The sequence below is a fragment of the Poecilia mexicana genome, unplaced genomic scaffold, assembly GCF_051168715.1.
Source record: "Poecilia mexicana isolate PSO_F unplaced genomic scaffold, ASM5116871v1 scaffold_22, whole genome shotgun sequence".
Lineage (NCBI taxonomy): Eukaryota > Metazoa > Chordata > Actinopteri > Cyprinodontiformes > Poeciliidae > Poecilia > Poecilia mexicana.
Genome location: NW_028263391.1, coordinates 5822113 through 5842811, shown reverse-complemented (window position 1 = coordinate 5842811; position 20699 = coordinate 5822113). Strand labels below are relative to the sequence as shown.

The window sequence follows — 20699 nt, the reverse complement described above, 5'->3', positions numbered from 1 at the left end:
AAGATTTGACCTAAGTGATATTATGGAAGTAAAACGTATGTTTTAAATGAGTATTGAGCAGTAACGACTTCCAATGGGTTGCGTCATCAAGCTGCGACACGATGGACAGCAAAGACGCAATTTTTAAGAGACCATTTGTTTACTATCATGGCGTCGGTTGATTTCAGAGGTAGGCTAATTATTGTATTGCTATGTGGAACGCGCTATCTGGTTTATTTAAGATTTAATAATTTTAATTAACCGAGTCTAATGTGAAACGAATGGAATAAAGCTTGAATTTAGAGTTGGTGTGTTTTAAAGGCATTTAGTAACGCTGCAAGGTAACGTTAGCATGCCAGCTAGCTTTGATAGCTCCAGTGTTCTTATGTTATTTGGTTTCAGACTTCATTTCTTTTACAGTGTAGTAATTGTTGTTGGTTTTTTTATTTGTTTGTTTGTTTGTTTGTTTGTTTTTGCTCTTAAGGATTCAGCTTCTTTAACTTATTATTTCTGGTATATTCGTGTGTCAAATTGCAGGGAATTAAAATGAGGTATTCATTGCCACTCATATCTATAAACAAATTCCAGCTTTTTAGATACTGTTGGATTGTAGATAAATACAAAATTCTTATGACGTTTTGCTTGCACATAATAGGTTTACATGTCAGTATTTTTAACTGTTTTAAAACTGTGGTGTGATGAGGATAAAGTTGAAATAGAAAAAAAGAGCATAGCTATACATATATTTTTGCAAACAGGATAAAGATATTAAATATCACAATGTTTGCTTAAAGCTTCCATCCTGATTGACATTTGTAAAGTAGAACCAGTGCTAAAAAAAAATAAGTAAAATAGTTTTCTACCACGCTTATCAATTAGAAGCCAGTTTCAGTATTGTGTTAGTGTATAATTTATTGAACATGACCATAACAAAACTGTCCGTTAAAACATTTTCAAGATTTTAAAAACAGGAGAAGTGTGAAATGTAACAATACTGCCCATTGGTTACTTGCCAGTGAAGCAATAACTGTTTCAGTAGTTATTGCATGTTGTGTTGGTAACTTTGCAGACAACCTCCTGGGCATATCGTGGGTGGACAGCGGCTGGGTGCCGATTCTCAATCCCGGGAATGTTCTGGACTACTTCTCCGAGAGGAGCAACCCGTTCTATGACCGAACCTGCAACAACGAGATCGTGAAGATGCAGCGGCTCACTCTGGAGCACCTCAAGTAAGTTTATATTTTATGACTACGCTTATTTTTGTATTGATTTTTTTTCTTCTTCTTAGACTTGCCAAAAGCATAACCGTAAACTGAAATCGATGCACAGAATTGGAACTGGATGTGACACAGAAACTCCAAATCTCTAAGGTTTCCTGGGTCCTGCTTATTAACTCAGTGTTTAGCTTCCTCCCATATTAACTCTGCTACTTTCTCTCTCCCTCTTTTTTTTTTTATTTTTTTTATTTTTTAAGTTTTACATTATGAAGGAAAATGTTTAAAAACTGCAACCTCTACAACTTTGGTAGTTGTAATTTGCGCATGCCTAATCACGGTGCAGCTTATCGATCATCTGATTTTATTTCAGAATACCGGCTATAGCCATGTGTTAAAAAAAACCCAAAACAAAACCTGAAGTTTGTCCTCAAAGTGAGGATGATACTGAAAGCTGTTTGCCCTCCATGTTGTTTTTATTTCCAGTCAGATGGTGGGAGTGGAGTATATTCTCCTTCACGCTCAGGAACCAATTCTCTACATCATCCGTAAGCAGCAGCGGCAGTCTCCAACACAAGGTGAGCGGAGATGCACGCCACACCACCGCTGCGTTGTAGCCAGTGCTTGAACTTTATATTTGAAACATTGATACTAAGATTTTTCCATCCTGCTACATGTAAAAATCTCCGTCTAACATTTTCTAGTGATTCCTTTGGCTGACTACTACATCATAGCGGGAGTGGTGTATCAGGCTCCAGACCTGGGGACGGTTATCAGCTCCAGAGTGGTAAGTGTGGTTAATTATAACTGCTGTTAGTCTTTTGGTGTGCTAACATTAAGCTTTTGTCCTCTTTTATTTATTCTATGCTGGTTTAGCTTTCTGCAGTCCATGGCATCCAGTCGGCTTTCGACGAGGCCATGTCGTACTGCCGCTATCACCCCTCCAAAGGATACTGGTGGCACTTTAAGGATCAGGAGGAAAGAGGTTGGATCTTTTTTTTTTTACTTATATTCCCAACCTGTGGTTGGTTGATAACTGAAATATGCAGCCCCTTTGTGAATGTATTCCTACCTCTAGATATGCACCGATCCAAGATTGATATTTGTATCGGTCCCGATATTGGAAAAAAATAAACTCAACATCGGTTATGGATGACAATGTTCAATCTAATTCTATGCTTTGTGCTCTGAGCGGCGTCATGCTTTATCATTTATTTTACAACTTATATTTAGAGTTCCTAATTGTACTTTCTGAACTATTTGAAAGAAAGTTTGTTTCAGTTTATTTATTACATTTGTGTAGTGAGCCAATTGTTTTTTGTCAGTTTCAATTTATTTATTTTACATTGACTATTCTACTCCTAATTGCACTGACTGAATAAATGAAAGTTATTTTTACATATTTGACCAAACCTAGTGAAGCTGTTGGTGTATTTAAATGTGATGTACTGACGAGTTATGAAAAAAATTGTAATTCAGTACATCTATGTCTATGTAAAAAAAAAAAAAAAGTCAATGTATTAAATCGGTATCAACCGATGCTAAATTTCAGATATCTTTATCAGTGTTGGAAGTGAAAAAATTGGATCAGTGCATCCCAACATACCACTCTTTTATTTAAATTTTTTTTTTTGTTTACATTTCGTCTTGTTACAACCACCAACTTCAGTGGGTTTTATTGGGATTTGACGGCTTGAGGAAGCTTTTAGCCTGCCTGAGTCGACACTTTACAAAGTGGCCTTTTGCAGTAAATACATCTCCAGGTGTTTTGGTTTGTCTCTGCCAGTTTTGTAACATATCAAGACTGAAATGTGGGCCTATTATTCTTCAAAGATTTGCTCCATCTATGTCGAATTGGATGGAGAGTGTCTGTAAATATCCACTTTCAAGCCTAATCACAGATTCGCTGTTAGGTCTCGACTTTGACTGGGCTGCTTTTAAATATGCTGCGATCTAAACCACCGGGGCCACAGTCCTGCATGTTGTAGATTCAAATTTTTATTCGTGACCCAATGTGTAATACATTTTACCGCAAGTCACAATAAAAACAACACACCAACAATTAATGTTTAACTAGAGGCCGTGGCGCTAAATTTCACTGCTTCCACCAACGGTGGTTAAAAACAAAACTTGTCGATCAAAGAACATATGACTAATACAAAATGCTTAAAATGTGAAATCCCTCTCTTTAAGAGACAACACACTTTTTTTTCCTTTTCCTTTTTTTAACGTTTTATTGAACAAACCTTCCACTAAGATTTGGAAACGCAATTTTAGTAAGAAAGCATAAATTCAGAAAATCTGAATGGGTGTAAATACTTTTTGCAAAGCCCTGTATGCGTCAGAACTATTCAACCATGCACATCCAAAAACATGTCCCACATTACTTTCTAGTTTTTCCGCCTTTCTCAAAGGTTTCATGACTAACTTTGTCGCTTGTTACAGAGAAAACGAAGCCTAAATCCAAGAAGAAGGAGGAGCCTAGTTCTCTGTTCCAGAGGCATCGCGTTGACACACTGCTTCTGGACCTCAGATCAAAGTTTCCACCAACTTTCTACCAGGTGCATATAGTATTTCTACATAATTATTCATACTAGAGTTTTTATTGAAACCAAACATCTCGCAAATGATTGCCAATGTGTTTTTTGTCTCTGATTTCAGCCTAAGCCTGGCGACAAACCAATTCCAGGTATCATATTATATAGACATAAAATTTTGAATCTGAAAATGTGTACGTTTAGGCGAATTCTTCATATTAATCGACTCCAACCTATGTTTCAGTTGAGGTAAAGAAGGAGCCTGAACCTCCCACAGAAGCTGCGAAACAAGAGGAGCGGGAGCCGGCCACCAAGTCGTCAGCACCGGCTCCGCCGAGCAAACCTCCGCCTGAGAAGAGGGCGAGGCTGCAGTAACGGGAAAACGGAGCGACATTGTATTCCACTTCCTTAACTGAGAGAACAGCTGCCCTCTGGGAGTTGTGCTTCCCCCCCTTTCTCCAAAAAATGCAACCTTGTCTACTCTGCTTTTTTTTTTTTTTTTTTTTTTCTTACTGAACTTGGACAAAAGGGCATCCATCTCTTTTTGTAGACTTGGAGGAGGAACTTAGAGTGAAGTGCGTTTCAGGGCAGCCGGACTGAAAACATGGCCGACCCGGGTTACGTCAGTGGGATCGTTAATGTGGATTTTTTTTTTTTTTTTTTTGACGATTCGCAGAGGTGAGCATTAGTGCCAGCTGACTTTTTAATGTCGGCACACGTTTTTGTTGTTGTTGTATTGATTTCAAAGGACAGTTTCAGAGCCTGCTCCCTTTCAGCTGTTTCTAAAAAAAAAACCCCCACCACGCTTACTTTATTTTGTAATAAAATTATTGAGTAAATGTATATATTTGTTTCTTCATTTGATGAGTTTTGATGAGTTGTAGTTTCCTATTGTCATAAACACACCACAGCACTTTGCTGCTTCCTTGTCCGCAAGTCAAGGAAGCAGCAAAAGTTGCTTATGGGTAAAAGCATCGAGAGGGTTTGAGGATAAATGGTTTTCTTCGTGTGCTTAGTAGAACCCTTTTAAGTTTGCTGATGAAATGTTCAAAATTAGGTTTGTAACTACAATGATGTTTTATAGCCGTACCAGAATCAGAAAGGTTTATATGCAGTGAAAATACAGAATAACAGATAATTGGACAACATCCTTCCATCCAACCTTCAATTTTGATTAGTTGTTTTAGTCTGGCCCTGTCTTCTAGAGATTTTTTTTCATATTTTTTTTGTGTGTGTAACGAGAAAAATAAATATTTCAACGAAAATGTGTTGAGGTAGAACAATTTTAGCACCCATCAAAAAAGTTTGAATTTTAAAAACTCATCACTAGGTGTCTCTATCGTTCCATTGAGCCTTTCTGCTGTCTGCCTTCAACAATAGTAATCCGATTTAAATATGTTGTTTTAAAACATTGCTAGACATTAAAATTGAGCATTATTACTAAAAAGATAGATATGGGAAAAAATAAATATCGTAAGCAACGAACATATTTTCTTGATTATTTTCCATCTTCCCATTATTTTTCCCATGACGTTCATAGATATATAAGAACAGAAGTTTCATGAGTGTCAACGGCGTCCATATTGGAAGTGGCAATGTTTTAAGGTTTGTAGGTCACGAGCTCTAGAGGCTTGTAGATGAAAATACAATGGACAAAGATTGGACACTTCGCCACTCTGTATTTTTAACAAGCAGATCTAAATAATAATACATTTATTATTTTTCTATAATAATAAATGCATTAATAGACATTCATTATATATAATAAATACATAATACAATAATACATTATATTATAATAATGAATAATGTTAACTACATATTAATTAATATATAGTTAACTGTAATTTAATTATTGCTGTATGTTAAGCTACTATTAAAATAATGGAAATTTGAAAAAGAAGATGTAATATATGGTGACATTATTTTCACAGCCACCCTTAAATAAAACTTAGTTAAAAAAAATTCCGAAATGAATACGTTTTAATTCTTAGAAAGTAAATTTGAATTTGCTAAAATATTTTGGTATATTTCCGGGGGTAAAATAGGAGATGTTGACATGGATTTTAAGCGCACTGTGTTCGAGCTTATTTTGAACAGCGGACTCTTGATTTTTTTCTACTTATAAAATTACCATATATTTATTTGGATGATATATGACTAATCAATATGGGACACAATTATTAGTAGTGATTCTTTTATTCTAAGAACGCCGTTCCCAAGTAGACTTCTATTGATTTGTAAAATTAATTTGCCACTTACAATATGGCGGACGCACTGACGTGTCGTTTCAGATTCGGTCGACGAATCCAACCCGGGGTCTTCCTCTCCTATTTCTATCCCAAAGCGCTCCCAAATGTGCTTTCACGGCGCCTGCGCACGGATGGGCACGAAGAAGAGCCTTTCCCTGCAGGGCGTGGAGGACCGAAACAGTGCCCCAGCTGGCCGGACCGGGCTAGCATCAGAGAAGATGGCTACAGAGGGGATTTTTCAGGCCACTGGCTGAAAACAGAGCACCGTTTGTCATGTTGAGCGACGAATAGCCAGCGTGTCAGCCCGGTTGTTCTGTTGGTCGGTTCCGCCCGGATTATTCGGAGGGAGGGGATCGAACAACATGGGGTCGCAGACTCTCCAGATCCTGAGGCAGGGGGTCTGGGCTTCAGTCACAGGCGGATGGTACTACGACCCCGATCAGAACACATTCGTCAACGCTTTGCATCTCTACATCTGGCTGTTTCTGCTATGTTTCCCCTTCACGCTGTACATGGTGAGTGGTTTGGTATAACTCCATACTTTAATTTCAGTCTCATTTTTAGGTGTTTATTTTATTTTTTTTGGTACCGTTTTAGAGCGCAAGTTACCGAGCTAAAGTGTCCGTTAGGTTAGCTGTTAAAGGATCCCCACGGTCGGCTCTCTGTCTATTATCTAGAGCAAAGACAATGTAACCTTTATACCAGTTTTACTTCGCGGCACACATGAACTCTACTTAGATTGTTCCTATAAAAAATAGCCCGACCAGTTTATAGTCACTTAGTGGCAGGGAATGCTGTGAGCAATCCCGCAAAATGCACTGTCCAAAAACTAGATTAGGTCCGGAGAAGCTCTTTTGTTGAAATTCAGTGTTGCAAAACGATTAAAAACAAAACAAAACAGTTGATTAATCAATTACTGGCTGTAATAACTGATTTAATCCCCCGCACCCTGTTTGTTTTCCTTAGTAGTGGTTTGGTTCCTGATCAATTTCAGAAGCAGCCAGCTGTTTACTGCAGGAGGGCAGCTGATGGCCACAATAATAAATCCTTTATAAACAAATGCAGCTGTTATTACAGCAACATTATTACACGGGGGAATTTTTGGGAAAAATTTAGCCTTTAGTTGAGTACATTTAATCTGTGGGGTTATAAAAAAAATCCCATTTTAGGGATTAGTTATCATTCAAAGTCCCTTGTGGCATAATTTAAATTTAATGTAACTGAAGCACTTTTTTAGTTTTATCTTTTAATTTTGGACTTTTTGTTTAGAAGAGTATCCCCAAAGTTTGCGGCATGTTTCCATAACAACTTGGGTTGCAGGATAAATCGACCGTCCGATAAATCGGCACAGATTCCCTTAATTTTGAGTGATATTTGCACTTGAAACCGATCTTATCTACCTCGGAACACGCCTGGATATCACCGACTGTCCTCTTTGGCTCGCCGTCAGAGAGGTTTGACTGACAGACCCGTCCACCACGTCATGTCTGCACGGGCGAACATAGCAATCGTCACCCCAGGACAACTTAGCAACTTTGTCTCTATATTTAGCAATTTTCCAGACCAAAAAAAGTATCCCCTTAATTGAAATCGCCATTTGAGACTTTTTAGAGACTTTTGATCTAACAACTATTAGATGTTATGAAGCTTCCAACCAATTGTTTGGGACCAATGTCAAGAAGAAGAAAAAAAGTATCCCACCAGCACAAACCTAAACATGTGGAGTTAGCTGTGCATAGACTTTAACTGAGACCATATTATTACATTGCAGGATACTGGGAATCGGGTTCTGGCATGAAAATAAAGATGGCTCTATTCTATAAAACACCCCCTTTCCAGTGTACTTGGAGGATCTATGATTCTGTTATCATGAGATTTTGATGTACGGGACACCAAATCGGCCATCTTTCATGGATGTCTATGTTAGAAACTAGCACTCCAGGTAGACTTGATCTCAAACACAGACTGTTAAGTCTGGCGGAGGATCTGTGATGTTGTGGGCTTGTTTTTCTTACAAATTTCCTGGCAACCTCTGAGTGCATGAGATCACGATGTCTTTGAAATACCAGAAGATTTTGAATATAAATCTGCTGAACTCTACGAGTAAAATCTAAATGGGTCTGTGAATTTTGATCCAATTTTGGTTAATTTTGGTTTACCAGACGCAATATTTGGAGGATGTATCTTGGTGGTTTTGTTTGTTTAGTTTTGTTTTTACCTAAGTGAGTAAACGCACTCAGATTTTCAACGTGAGTTTATTCTAAGCAGCAATAAAAGGAGTCCAACCAAGAGATCCAAACTGGGTTTAATGTGACAGAAGTGTCGCTTTAAGAGCTCAAACTCACACACAAATAAAGAATTGGATTTTCTAATGCAGATGTGTAACAAAAACTAAGAGGTCATATGGATAATTGATTTTTTTTTTAAAATACTAATCTGTAGCTCCACCCAGGTCAGAGAGTGAATTACTGACCCCTAAGGCTGGTTTGCAGTTTCAGTTCTATTCCTGGAGTGGAAATGTGTTGGTCAGCGCTGTGTTTTATATAGTCCTGCTGTTGTTTGTGTTGACTTGAAAATGAATGCAGGAAGAGGGTCTCAAAGAGCCAGAGACGGCAGCTGGCGGTCAGGCAACTTTTAGGGAATGTGGGTCACTTTCTGCACTGCAAAAAAAAGGGGCTTTTTTTTTTTTTTTTTTCCAAAATCAACCGCATAAAATGATGCTTTAAAGACATTTCCAGTTCCCATGGTACCTGAATGAAACAGTTGTCAATATGTAGTCCAGCTGTTACGGTGAGCTGTCGTTCATGATTCCACACCTGAGGCTCCGCACCCAATGCTACAAAAGGGCAAAACATGACTGAAGAAAAAAAAAACCTTGAATCTCAAACTGTGTTTTGAACATTTTTTTTCTTTCAGTTTCAATAAATTTTTTTCTCAGTTTCAAATCCTTATTTTTAGTTTCATTTTCTTCAGTTTCAAATATATTTTTAATTCTGAACAGACTTTATGGCCCCAATTTAGCTCCATATACACAGTGCTACCTGTACTAAAGTATGTGAGCTACTCATAGCTCTGGCTATCTGGAGTCTGGAGCGGAAATAAAGAAATGAAAAATTAAAAAGTGTTAATTGGTTTCTGCTTTTGTTTCATAGCTAATTTAAACCTCGACTAGTGAGCAGTCTAGTCAGCTGCTCTTATCGTGATAAGAACTTTGTATTATTGTCACGATAAATTCCAAATACTGATATTTTAAATAACTGTCCATATTGTCTAGATGGCAGATTTTACTATTTTTTTTCCATTGTTTGTTCAATTAGAACATTGATAAGTATCAATAAATGTGAAAATAAGATTAAATACAGTTAGCATGTGCAGTTTAGTGATACAAATCACACTTCTTGATGTGACTGGTGTCCTAACGAAGCTTATTACAAATGTGAAAATTTTTCTAGAGCAGTATTGTAGGAAGATGTCTTCTCATGATACTGACTCGGGAAAACAGTGTCTTCAGTCAGAAGCTTCTTCAGACTCGCTGTAGCACAGACCGCTACAAGAGATCTTTCCTGCCAAGATCTTTTCCAGCCATCGCCATCTACAATAACTCTTTAGAGCAGGAGTGTCCAAAGTCGGTCCTCGAGGGACAGCATCCTGCATGTTTTAGTTCCCTCCCTAGTGGTAGTAACAACCTCCTCAGCCTCCTTGGGCCTCCAATGAGCCATCATTTGATGCAGGTGTGCTAAACCAGAGAGAGAACTAAAACATGCAGGATGCCGGGCCTCCAGGACCAACTTTGGACACCCCTGCTTTAGAGGATCTGAATTAATATGAGTTACAACATTTAATTTCCACTTTGGGATCAATAAAGTACTTTTAAATTTGAACTGAATTTGTGTTTGTGGGACTTTAATTGCTGCGACACAGTCACAGCCACAGTTACCTAAAAAGAAGTAATAACTAGTTGTTATCGTCACTGTTATCGTTATCACAATATATTGGGATAAAACTTTAAGTCCATATCGTCCACCCTTATTATTATCATATCTTAACTTTTTTTTTTTGTGGGATTATTTCTCACGTGAAGCTTTTTCTTCCTGTACATTACCGTGATCTCTGCCAGCAATGCACCTTACACGGCTGACCTTCCTCTCCCTTCTCCCGGCTCTAGGCCCTGCCGCCAACGATGGTTATAGTCGGGATCTACTGCGGTGTGATTGCCGCCATATTCCTGCTGCTAAAGATGGTAAACTACCGCCTCCACCATGCCCTGGACGAGGGCGAGGTCGTGGAGCACCAGGCCAAGGAGAACCAGAGCCGCAGAGGGGGAACGGAGGGCGCTAACGACGGCAGCATCACCCGTCGGGAGGACAGCAATGGCCCGGGGTGAGCTGACCGGTCCCGATCCGAGAAACTGGATGAGTAACCGCTCTGCGTAAGAGCGTGGCGCATGAGGCGGTCATCCTTCCTTATCGATGACAGCAGAGGGTCACGTGGAGCGGGTGATGGCTGAGGTCATTAGTCTACTACTAGACAGTGAGACGACTGGAGCAGAAGCGCTGAGTCAGGCGTTTGCCGCAGTTTTATATGTCAGGATTTTTATTTTAATGCCAGAGAGTTCCATACTAACGGAAAGAGCAATAAGAAAACATAAAACTGGATAAATAGGAAGAAAAATATGAAATCAAATTAGGATGCATTCACGTGCAACAGAGGTGGGTGGAGTAGCCAAAAATTGTACTCAAGTAAGACTAGCAGCATGTTTTTATTTAAGTAAAAGTAAAAAAAAAATGGTAGGAAGTAAGAACAAAAAGTAGGTAATATAATGTTATACAAGTGTAACTGATCAAAACATGAGTCATTTGATATTTTAAAAAATTGCATCATCCACCAAAACATAACGTTGTGAGGAAATTTTGGTACTTTAAAGACCAAACTGAAAATAACATAATAACAATCAGGCCAAAAAAAAATAGAAAACAACAACAAATTTCCAAATTAATTTATTCAATACAAAACTTTTAAAACTTTAACAAATACTACAGGTGTGTGTCTGTTTCTGAGGAGTTATTAAAGGGACAGTAACTCCATAACAACTTTTATCCTATTGACCAAGTGAATAATCATCTGAACTGCGTTACGCACTATATTTTAAATAGCCCCATTTTGTACTGATGCCCCTAAATACAGTACAGAGCAACCGACTGGCTTAAGGAGCAGCATCATGATTAGCGAGGAACAGGCGTATCGGTGGGATACTAACACCATGTGGTGGCGGCAGCATCATGCTGTGGGGTTGCAGCTAAGTACAGGAGAGCATGGAAATAAAATAACAGCCTAGACCTGAGGCATCTAGGCAATGACTAAGGAGCCACTGTGCAGCTCACAGCATGTTCATGTGTTCAAATGGCCTACTCAAAGCCCAGACTAAAGTAGAAATGAAAATTTGTGACAAGACATGAAAATTGATGCCCCGTCTAACTTTTTTTTTCTTAAAGAATAGGGAAGAATTTCAGTCGGTAGATGAGCAAAGCTGGTAGAGGCGTACATTAAAAGACTTGCAGCAAAATATTATTCTACAAATTATTCGCACAGGTAGATTTCTTTTACAGTTCACACATTTCTACAGAGGCCCTTTAGGGGACATGGATGATTTTTTTTTTTCTTTTGCGATCCCTCGCAGATTATGCCTCAGTTTATGCGGCACAATTGAATACTGTAAGTCTGTCTTATTTAGTTCTGTTTCGTGTTTGTCTGTTGCATAAAATACATTAAAGTTAGTTTTTTTATACTGCAAAATGTGAAGCTGTGATGGCACCAAAATGTTTTGTTTGTTTTTTTGCAAAATATTGATAAATCCACACAATGCTTATTCTAATTTTATTAGTAAGTTGCATAACTGCAAATAGTTCTGAGTGTACAAATACTTTTCCAGGACAATGTGTGGATTTCATTCTTTCCCGAAACTTGTGAAGGTGCTAATGAAGTCTTTAATGACGTGTTTATAGAGAGGCTCGGCGTTAACCTATCCTTCCGAACACTTGGTTTATAGTTAGTTTTTACTTTTTTTCTTTTTATTGAGGTGCTCATTTCTCACTCTGGTGGAAATGAAAGGGGGCTGTTAAGGTTTTTGGTGCCCAGGAGTTGCAGGAATGACTCATGTTCACATTCCCAAAGGGGAGCGCTGTTAGGACGCAGGGGAAAAGCAACGGGATGCATGACGGTCCTCGACTGCCTGGACAGTCGCAGTCGCAGCTTTGCCCGCAACATCTGCAGCAACATTCCAGGTTGTTTCAGTTTACACCGATGCTACCAACAAGAGCTCCTGCCTGTTTTGCACTATTTTTATCACTTTGTTTGAGTTTTTTTTTTTTTTTTGTCTGGTTTGACCTGTTATGGAACCTTTTTTTTTTTTTTTTTTTTTGGCATATGGAAATGATTTATACCCTTTGAGGGATTTTCTGTTTCAGCATACCAGCTGGTTAAGTAAGCATGTCTGGGCTAAATATAAACCTGGAGAAAATCTGCATGAATGCATTTCCTTCCCCTCCCCTCTTTTTTTTTATCATCAAATTTCAGAATCCAAAGGAAACTTCCAGTATGGAGCTCTGATTAATGTGAAGAACACAAAAATAAAATGTTGAGAATAATTATGGGGCCTCCAGGAAAGTGTTTCCAATTCATCTGCATGGGTTTGTGTTTCGCAAAGGGACCCTGGAGGGGGCATAGAGATGGCAGATTTCATCCGACAGGAGACTCCGCCGGTGGACTGCAGCTCAAGAAATTCCTACATTGGGATGGAATCTAATCAGGTAAACAAACCAGCTGATCCCTTGTACACGTGACTATTAAAAAGATCAGTTTGACTTTGAGACACAAAGTTAAAAGGCTTGAGATTTGACTTGGACTCTTGGTTTGAGACTTGAATCTTCGTCTCTTTTAATCGAGCGAAGTGAAGCCATCTTGTGAGTTACAACTGTTTCCCATTTTAATTTCTCGAGCTCAGACTGAGGAGAGATCCAGTCACAAATTGAACATCGACAGGTTTTAATCTCTTATTATTATTTCTCTTTTGAGCATAAACACTTGTTTATATTTCTAGAGGCATAAACATTACACTTTATTGATTTTTAAAATAATACTAAGCAGCATTTAGCAGGTTTTTTGCTTGCAAGAATGCATGTGAAAACTAAAGGTATATTTTTCTTATTTAAAATTCATAGATTAAAAGAGAATTTGTTGTGTACATCTTTATTGTGGGAACATAGTCAAAAGATACACAGTAGAATTTCATATTAGTAACTTGTAATGATTTAAAGTCAAGAATGGGGATCCACCGATTCACTTTTTTTTTTTTTTTGCTTCCGATTCCGATACAGATATCTGAGGTTTAGTATTGTTTAGTATATTCAACCGAATATTATTAGAAAAATGGGAATCTCACTCTGCTATTTGATACAGGCATGGCTTCTTGAACAGAAAATGAGAGATTCATCAGATTTGCAAATAGAAAAAATAGGAAAAGGAAGGAAATTGGGGCCGATTTATGAGTGCACCTCCATGAATTCGTTGGACGTATCAGAATCAAAATATTAACAATAAGCATCACATGCCAGCCTTCACCTCGTCATAATTTGTAACTTTGGATTTACAGCACAATTAAAGCGTATGTCATGCAAAACATAATTAGTTTGCCCCTTTTGGGTTTCGCTGCACCACCGCAGGGATGTAAATATCGTTCTGACGAACTGAGCTCAAATTATCCCATTTGAGCGCATCCCTCACCGGAGAAACAAACGATTCTTTTCACAGCAGTTTTTAATTTAAAACACTTTCATATTGCTCCACTTTGGTCGGAGAGTCACGCTTTCAGCCAGCATAACCAAGCAACCAGCTGGCAGGTGGTAGATGAGACATTTGTTACGTACAGGCTTCATATAGGCAAAAAAAATGTTTTTACAAATATCTATGCCTTTGACTAATATTAAAAAGTTTTCTAAGAAGGTTTCCAACTTTGTAGTAGAAAAAAAACAACTAAACACACCAATAAAACACATTTCCTCATAGGGATATAAAACATTATGCATTAGCACTGATAGAGCGTTATTTGCTTTTCCCCTCCTAAGCGAATGATAATTGCTCTCTGTTATTGCCAAAGCATAAAAGCAAATGAGTTCTGACTTCCCTCTTCCAGATGCAAAATAATCTGAAGCTGATAAAAGGGGGGAAGGATTAGTCAGTCATTTAGGTCAGTCAGAGATGGGGAGGCGATGGCTGTGACGCTGCCCGTCCGTTTAAACTCGATTAATATAGGAATCGAAAAAAAAAAAAAATCAACTCCATTTCATAATTGCTGCTCAACACGTCAAAGGTTTATTTGTAAGTTTACAACTCTGGCCTCAAGATCCAATATGGCTGCCATTTAGTTTTACGAAATGAATTGTCTTTTGCCGATCAGTCCAGTTTCCAGTAACAATCTTTGTTTTCTTTTTCCTTCCCCCTTTGTCTCTCAGATCGTGTCAGCGCACGGTAGAGCGATTGGTGTCAAAGGTAAACAGAACAACACTCCACCTTGTTGCGTAACAACACACTGTACATTGAACTACACTCATTGGCCTTATTGAGGATGCTGTAAAAGTGCCTTGAAGTAGATCCGGTTTTCATCGAAGGTCGATTTTACTATAGGCCTCATGAATCGTGTTTGTGTGGATTTCGGACGTCGGTTTCATATCGTCATCTTTTTGCAGACAATCTGTCTTCAGTTTACTGGTACAGGCCAGGAGGATCTGATTTAAAACTTCCTGCAGGGTTGTTATGCAGCCTGGAACTTAATTTCAGTATTCTCCGGGTCTGGATAAGTAGGATAAAAGAAATTAGGTCATTTTCTTTTTGTTTTGTTTTAGTATTTTCATACAGTAGTTTCAGTTCCAGATCCCATCGTCTAAATGTTACGTCCTTCCTCCCACATGTAGTCCTTTTCTTTCTTTGTTTTTGACTTTGTTTTCTCTCGATCACTTGTTCCGTACCTGTGTAACTCCATATACGTGAAAGTAAAAAAAAAAAAAAAAAAAATAGAACTTGCTACAAGAGTGCAGAGCTGCTGAATGCCTGGTTCTACAATCGTCTCATTATGGGTTGCCCACCCACATCCTTGACTGTGATCTCCCTGCTGTCCAGGAGATGTACCCTGACTCAGCACTGCTTTGACCTCGGCAGTCAAACCAGGACGAGCCGGCCTTAGGTAGACCGCTACGGTTTCTGAAAAGATTCACTGTAATACTTAGCATGGGAGGCGTTCTCTGGTAAGGCTTTATTGGAATCCAACGAAGAGAGTAAACTTTGCTTGCTTTGGGCGCATTACGCTGTCGGGGTGAAGTGGTTGTTTCACCGAATTTTTCAGTGAGTCATCCTAACTAGCTGGTGGTTTGTGAATTAGGGTTTCAAGTTTTTGCCTTCGATGTATCATCCTTTACTTCCCTATTCTCTCATTTCGTCACCTCCAAAGTGTTTGTGGCGTCTTTGTTTGAGGGGTGGGGGGAGGAACCCAATGCAGAGTCTGAACATTTGGTTCTCTGGAGGGAAGTTTCCTATAACAGCCATGCTGGTATTCCAGGAATACATTGAGAGCTGCTTGTTTTGACTGTTGCAAAAGCAAATCTACAGTGTTTTGTTGGGCATTCGTGGTATGAGGCTAGGCTAGCAGTTTTCTACATTAATATTCTCTTTAGAGGTCTGCTGCATGTTGATTGTTGAAGATGCACCCCTCAGAATGCTTTGGCTCATTTCCAGTCTTCTTCAAAGCCTTAAACTGTGGAGCGTTGCTTTCATGTTTGGTAACAATAACATAAGATAAACAATGTTTATTTTTAACTTCCTTCTGTGAACCGTTACTAATTATTTATATGAGATGCAGAGGTGACGCCACACTGTGTGAGAGAGAGGTAGAGAGAGCAACTGATGTAAGCAGGGTTTTACTATTCTTTGAAGCAACTTGTGTGGTCAGCTAATGAAAACAGTGCTTTCTGTGTTTGTGTTCTTACTCTAAAATTTTGGAAAGAATGTAAACATTTCCAAATTTGACAAGTTCCACGACAGGCAGAGGCTGGACATAAAAAATAAAAAAAATATACTGCTCAAAAAAATAAAGGGAACATTTCACTTTAATTTTGTGTGTGGCTCCAAATCCAGGCCTCCATTGGTTAATAAATTTGATTTCCATTGATGATTTTTGTGTGATTTTGTTGTCAGCACATTCAACTTCGTACAGAACAAAGTATTCAATGAGAATATTTCATTCATTCAGATCTAGGATGTGTTATTTGAGTGTTCCCTTTATTTTTTTGAGCAGTGTAGATGAAACACAGCAACTTTCCTGTACCACATTCGGACTTCTTGTTACCTGTGTCATGATCCGTGTTTCTGTGTATTTATTTTAAGGATTTTCTGTGTTCAGTTTCTGTCCTGAGTCTCTGTTGTTTCTGCGTCTTCCCCGTTGATTGCTTCCCAGGTGTGTCTCATTCCTTGATTACCCTCCCTGTGTATTTAGTCCCACCTGTTGTCTTTGTCTCTTGTCGGATCCTTGTCATATGTCATTTGTCGTCTGTCTGCCTGCCATCACAGTTGTACTGTAAAGTCCTGTGTTGGTTAGCTCTCTTATTCAGTCCTCAGTTTTTCAGTCGCTACCGGTATTTAGCTGTGTGCCATTGTCTCTGCCGTGTCGCCTGATCTGGACTGTTTTGAGCCATATTCATTATTAAATTCATCATCTTCATCACAACCTGGGTCATCATCGTTCTCTCTCACCACCACAAACCACACCTCATGACAATCTGATGAAAAGCTCACACTCTTTCATAGCCCGAATTAACCTCAGACATGTCTCAAAATTGTTTTTAAAAAGTTTTCTTTTTTTAAAAAAGTTAATTACATCTCTTGGACTTCATCTTGAAAAACTTGCTGTTAGCTTTGAGACGTTTTTGAGACGGTGTCCTCACTGAAGAGTGTTGCTCCAAGTGCCATTAGTAAAAGGGCGTAGTTCCCGTTCACCAGTCGGTTAATATAACAATTGTTACATTAATTAAATCTGTCAACTCCTCATTGCTTTTAATCCCAATATCGTAGGAGATGTGGGAAAGGCTTCGGACGACATCAGCTTGACTCTCATCGGGAGCTGCAGTCACGATCACGGTAACGACACTTTGAAAGCAAGCCGTTCTCAAGCCACTCTTCGAAACGTCGTCTAACGTTTTCGCTTCTTCTGTGTTGACCCTTCATAGACCTGCTGTCGGAAACCAAGATGTACTGCCTCGTTCCCAATGACTCCTTTGCCTCGTTGCAGCCTTCCACCTCCTTGTGTCCTTCAGAGCTGTCTCGGGAGGCCGGTGACATGTGCACCTCTGCTGCTTATCATGTCAGCCTGTCGCACTCGTCTTGTGACACGGAGGTGGCCTCCCACGCGTCCATGCAGTCTCAGGCCTTCAGGAAGGAGCTCCGTTCTCGGGGTCTGCCTCGGACCTCCAGCTCGTCGGGCTCTGCCTTTCCCGACCCCTGCCTGCCAGACTTTGCTCTGTATCCGCCGCCCCGGAGAGGCGGCCTCGACACGGTGTGCGAACTAGAGGCGGCAAGACCGCACAGGCCCGCACTGTGCGACAGAGAGCAGCTTTACCAGCAGGATCAAGCGGTGCCCTCCACCTCGGGGGAAGAGTGCTGCAAGCACAAAGACTCGCACAAAGTGGCCCGCTCTGCCTCTAGAGAGGCGGGGGAGGGCAGCTCAGGGCTCTACCAGGTTGATGTTGGTGCTGGTAGGAAGGGCTCAGCCGGGGGCGGAAAGTCTCACGCAGGAGAGCGAAGCGCGGACAGCTTGAGGAGCTTGAGTACCCGCAGCAGCGGCTCCACCGAGAGCTACTGCAGCGGGACAGACCGCGACACCAACAGCACCGTCAGCAGCTTTCACAGTGAACAAACCAGTTCTACGCACGTGGAAAGCCTTCTCTCACTTTCGGGAGATGAGCGCGGACGGGACAGAGAGGCCGTGCCCTCGCCCGCAGACGGCCGGAGTTCCAGCCTCGGCGGCGTGGTCTCTCGAGGTCTCGGCAGTGTCCCCTCTCGGGAGGCCAATAAAAACCCTCATGCTAATGAGCTGACTGCTAAGCAGACTGTGGGCGCCTCTGCTTCTTCCGTGACCCAGGAGCAAGCAGAGCCTGGGGAGAGCACAGAAGAACCTGGCGTCAGGACCAGTGCCGATGGCTCGACGGGCGTAGCCGCGACTGAGCAGGACAAGGCAAAAGCCGATGGTCGGCCAAAACCCGGAGCCGGCGTCCAGAGGACTTTGTCTCTGTCAACTGGGCGCCGTGGAAGGCGGCACGGAGGGAAGAAAAGAGCGAGCAGTTTCGATGCCAGCCGACGCCGGGACTACATGGGTTTACGTGGAATAGCTAAACCCTGTAGTGCTGTCTTTACGGGAGGAGGAGAGGACGACTCCAGTGATCAAAGTGAACTCAGCTGTGCCTCCAGTCTGCATTCCACCAACCATCTTAGCACGGACAGCTCGTCCAGCACCGCCTCCCGCTCCTGCCACTCGCCGGAGGGTCACTTCAAGGCCCTGAAAGCCAAGCATGCTGCTGCCACTTCCCCCTCCTCCTCTTCCGCGGTCAAAGATCCAGGAGGGTCTGAGGCGGAGGTGCGACCCAGAGGGAAGCGCCGGGCTTCCCGCCGCACGCCCAGCACTGGTAGCGCCAGGACGCACGCCAGAGTGTTGAGTTTGGACAGTGGCACCGCCGCTTGCCTTAACGACCCCAACCGCTTAGGAGCGCCACCTGGGCCCCGGCCCCTCACCACCTCCAAGTCGGATTTGGAAGCCAAAGAAGGGGAAGTCCTAGACGCTGCGTCTCTGCTCGGTCGGGCCTCCCAGCTGGAATCGGTGACCCGCTCCAGAAACAGCCTGCCCAACCAGACGGCTTTCACTGAGCCTCAGGATGCAACTGCAGCTTCACTTCGAGGTTGGTACCAAATGTCTTCATTTTTATCCCCACTTTGTTTTAACAGCTCGCCCTAGAATGCTGTTACTTATCTACTCTGTTCAGCCTAGTTTGCTTTTCTTTTTCTTTAAAACTCCTTAAGTTCTAATTTCCTGAGATGTTTAAGGTTGTTTGTCCCTGCTTTACGAGCGTACTTCCTGTTGAAAGCTTATGTTAACTTATGCTATTTTAGTTTATTAACACAAGCATAAATCTAGAGTTCATGAACTTGATCTTGGAGCAAGTGAGGCCCTCCAGACACTGGGAGGGTTTCACAGCGGCTCGCGCTGGTGATTGCAGACGGGATGTTGTCGGTCTTCCACATTCAGCGTAACCATGGTGAGTTTCCATGGAGTTGCAATTCTGACCCAAGCAAAGTGTTCCCTGTGCAGATCACTGTTAGTATGACAGCACAGTGTGTGCTTTGTGTTGAGGTTGAGCAAACAGATGCTGTCTTATTAGCATGGTTGTGTTGAGCATTAGCGCTGTTCCCTCCCTGTGTCTTCACAGTTTTACTCGGGTCTATCACTTTATTATGTTGCTTTATTAGACTGTGAATTTTTTGAAAATGATGCTGACTCTCCTTAGCTTTCTGAGCTGTCAAGTGATCTAGTAGCCACGAGCAGCATCGTATTTGCAGCAGTGGGGATGCCACACGGGGTGTATGAGAGAGCAGTTGCTGTTCCCTGCGCATCTTATTGTTGACAGCATCCCAAGAGTTCAAAGTGAACAGCACCTGCCAAAGACTAGCTTTCTGTTGCACCAGCCTGAATTCATACCTGTCATGCTTCCACAGACAATACAGTTCTTTTTGTTTTGTTTTTTTTTTTTTTTACTTCTTTCACTTTTTTTGTGCCTCTTCTGACTTTATTTTAAAAACCAAACTGATGCTGATAATAGAGACTTCTTCTCTAAGTAACAACTGCCACACCGAAGGGTGATATGTTTGGACAGCCCAGTTACACCTAGGGTGTGCTGTGGTGGCGCAGGGGTTAAGCACAACCCATGTATGGAGGCCTTGTACGTGGCCGTCGCAGGTTTGATTCCCAGCCTGGCGACCTTTGCTGCATGTCTTCCCCCTTCTCTCATTACCAACTTTCCTGTCAAATAAAGGCCACTAGAGCCAATAAAACCTTTAAAAACAAAAACCCAGTTACACCTAGGAAGGTCAAACCAAAAATTGGCCATTTCTGATCATCAGATGATTTCTCAGTGCGTTTTTTGTTTTTTTAAGAAAGATTTAATTTTATTCCTGCTGTTTTGATTCATATTAATGTCACAGTTAATATTATGCAGTAATGAGACTTTTGTTTGCTCTTGTACTGTTTGAAGTTATTTTTGAATTTGATTTAGATAATGGCTATTTTTTCAGCTTGCTCAAGGACGCTGTGACTGAATATGCTGAATTTTTATTATTATTCACAAACTAACATATTATTAAAGTTTTAGGTGCTTCATTATCGTATTTAATGCACTCAAGTTTTTGGTAAAGCATTCTTCCAAACTGACCTAAACTCATATGTCCAGGCGCTGTTGCTACTTAAATTTACTATGAATTAAAAAATATTATCACTCTGAAACTATAAAGTATGTTTTTATTTTATTTAAGTGTCAGAAATCCGTCTGTTCTCTCGGGTATCAGAACAACAAAACGGGAAAATCCCTGAGACAAGCTAACTTCATGTGCGCTAATATGAGCTAAGTGGT

At 40.7% G+C, this 20699-nt stretch overlaps 2 protein-coding genes across 2 annotated transcripts in view; both read left to right on the top strand.

The window, feature by feature from the left end:
* The first annotated feature begins 87 nt into the window (after window positions 1–87).
* On the top strand, window positions 88–4573 carry med6 (mediator complex subunit 6). Its single transcript, XM_014975907.2, has 8 exons — window positions 88–169; window positions 1049–1208; window positions 1680–1771; window positions 1898–1980; window positions 2070–2178; window positions 3639–3754; window positions 3855–3882; window positions 3975–4573. The coding sequence occupies exons 1-8, from the start codon at window positions 148–150 to the stop codon at window positions 4103–4105; spliced, it is 741 nt and encodes a 246-aa protein (XP_014831393.1). The 5' UTR covers window positions 88–147; the 3' UTR covers window positions 4106–4573.
* A 1743-nt stretch (window positions 4574–6316) lies between these two features.
* Window positions 6317–20699, top strand: part of pcnx1 (pecanex 1) — a 40170-nt gene continuing 25787 nt past the window's right edge. Inside the window, exons 1-6 of the mRNA XM_014975903.2 lie at window positions 6317–6497; window positions 10148–10362; window positions 12686–12788; window positions 14490–14526; window positions 17098–17163; window positions 17253–18974. Coding sequence (XP_014831389.2) covers window positions 6345–6497; window positions 10148–10362; window positions 12686–12788; window positions 14490–14526; window positions 17098–17163; window positions 17253–18974 — 2296 coding nt within the window. The 5' untranslated portion in view covers window positions 6317–6344. The remainder of the gene's footprint in view (window positions 6498–10147; window positions 10363–12685; window positions 12789–14489; window positions 14527–17097; window positions 17164–17252; window positions 18975–20699) is intronic.

Bases quoted from the DNA above. Each gene is read 5' to 3' on its own strand.
- med6 (XM_014975907.2), top strand. From the start codon at position 148: ATGGCGTCGGTTGATTTCAGAG. The intron at 1,209-1,679 runs GTAAGTTTATAT...TTTTATTTCCAG, and splicing joins CTCACTCTGGAGCACCTCAA to TCAGATGGTGGGAGTGGAGT. The intron at 1,981-2,069 runs GTAAGTGTGGTT...ATGCTGGTTTAG, and splicing joins CGGTTATCAGCTCCAGAGTG to CTTTCTGCAGTCCATGGCAT.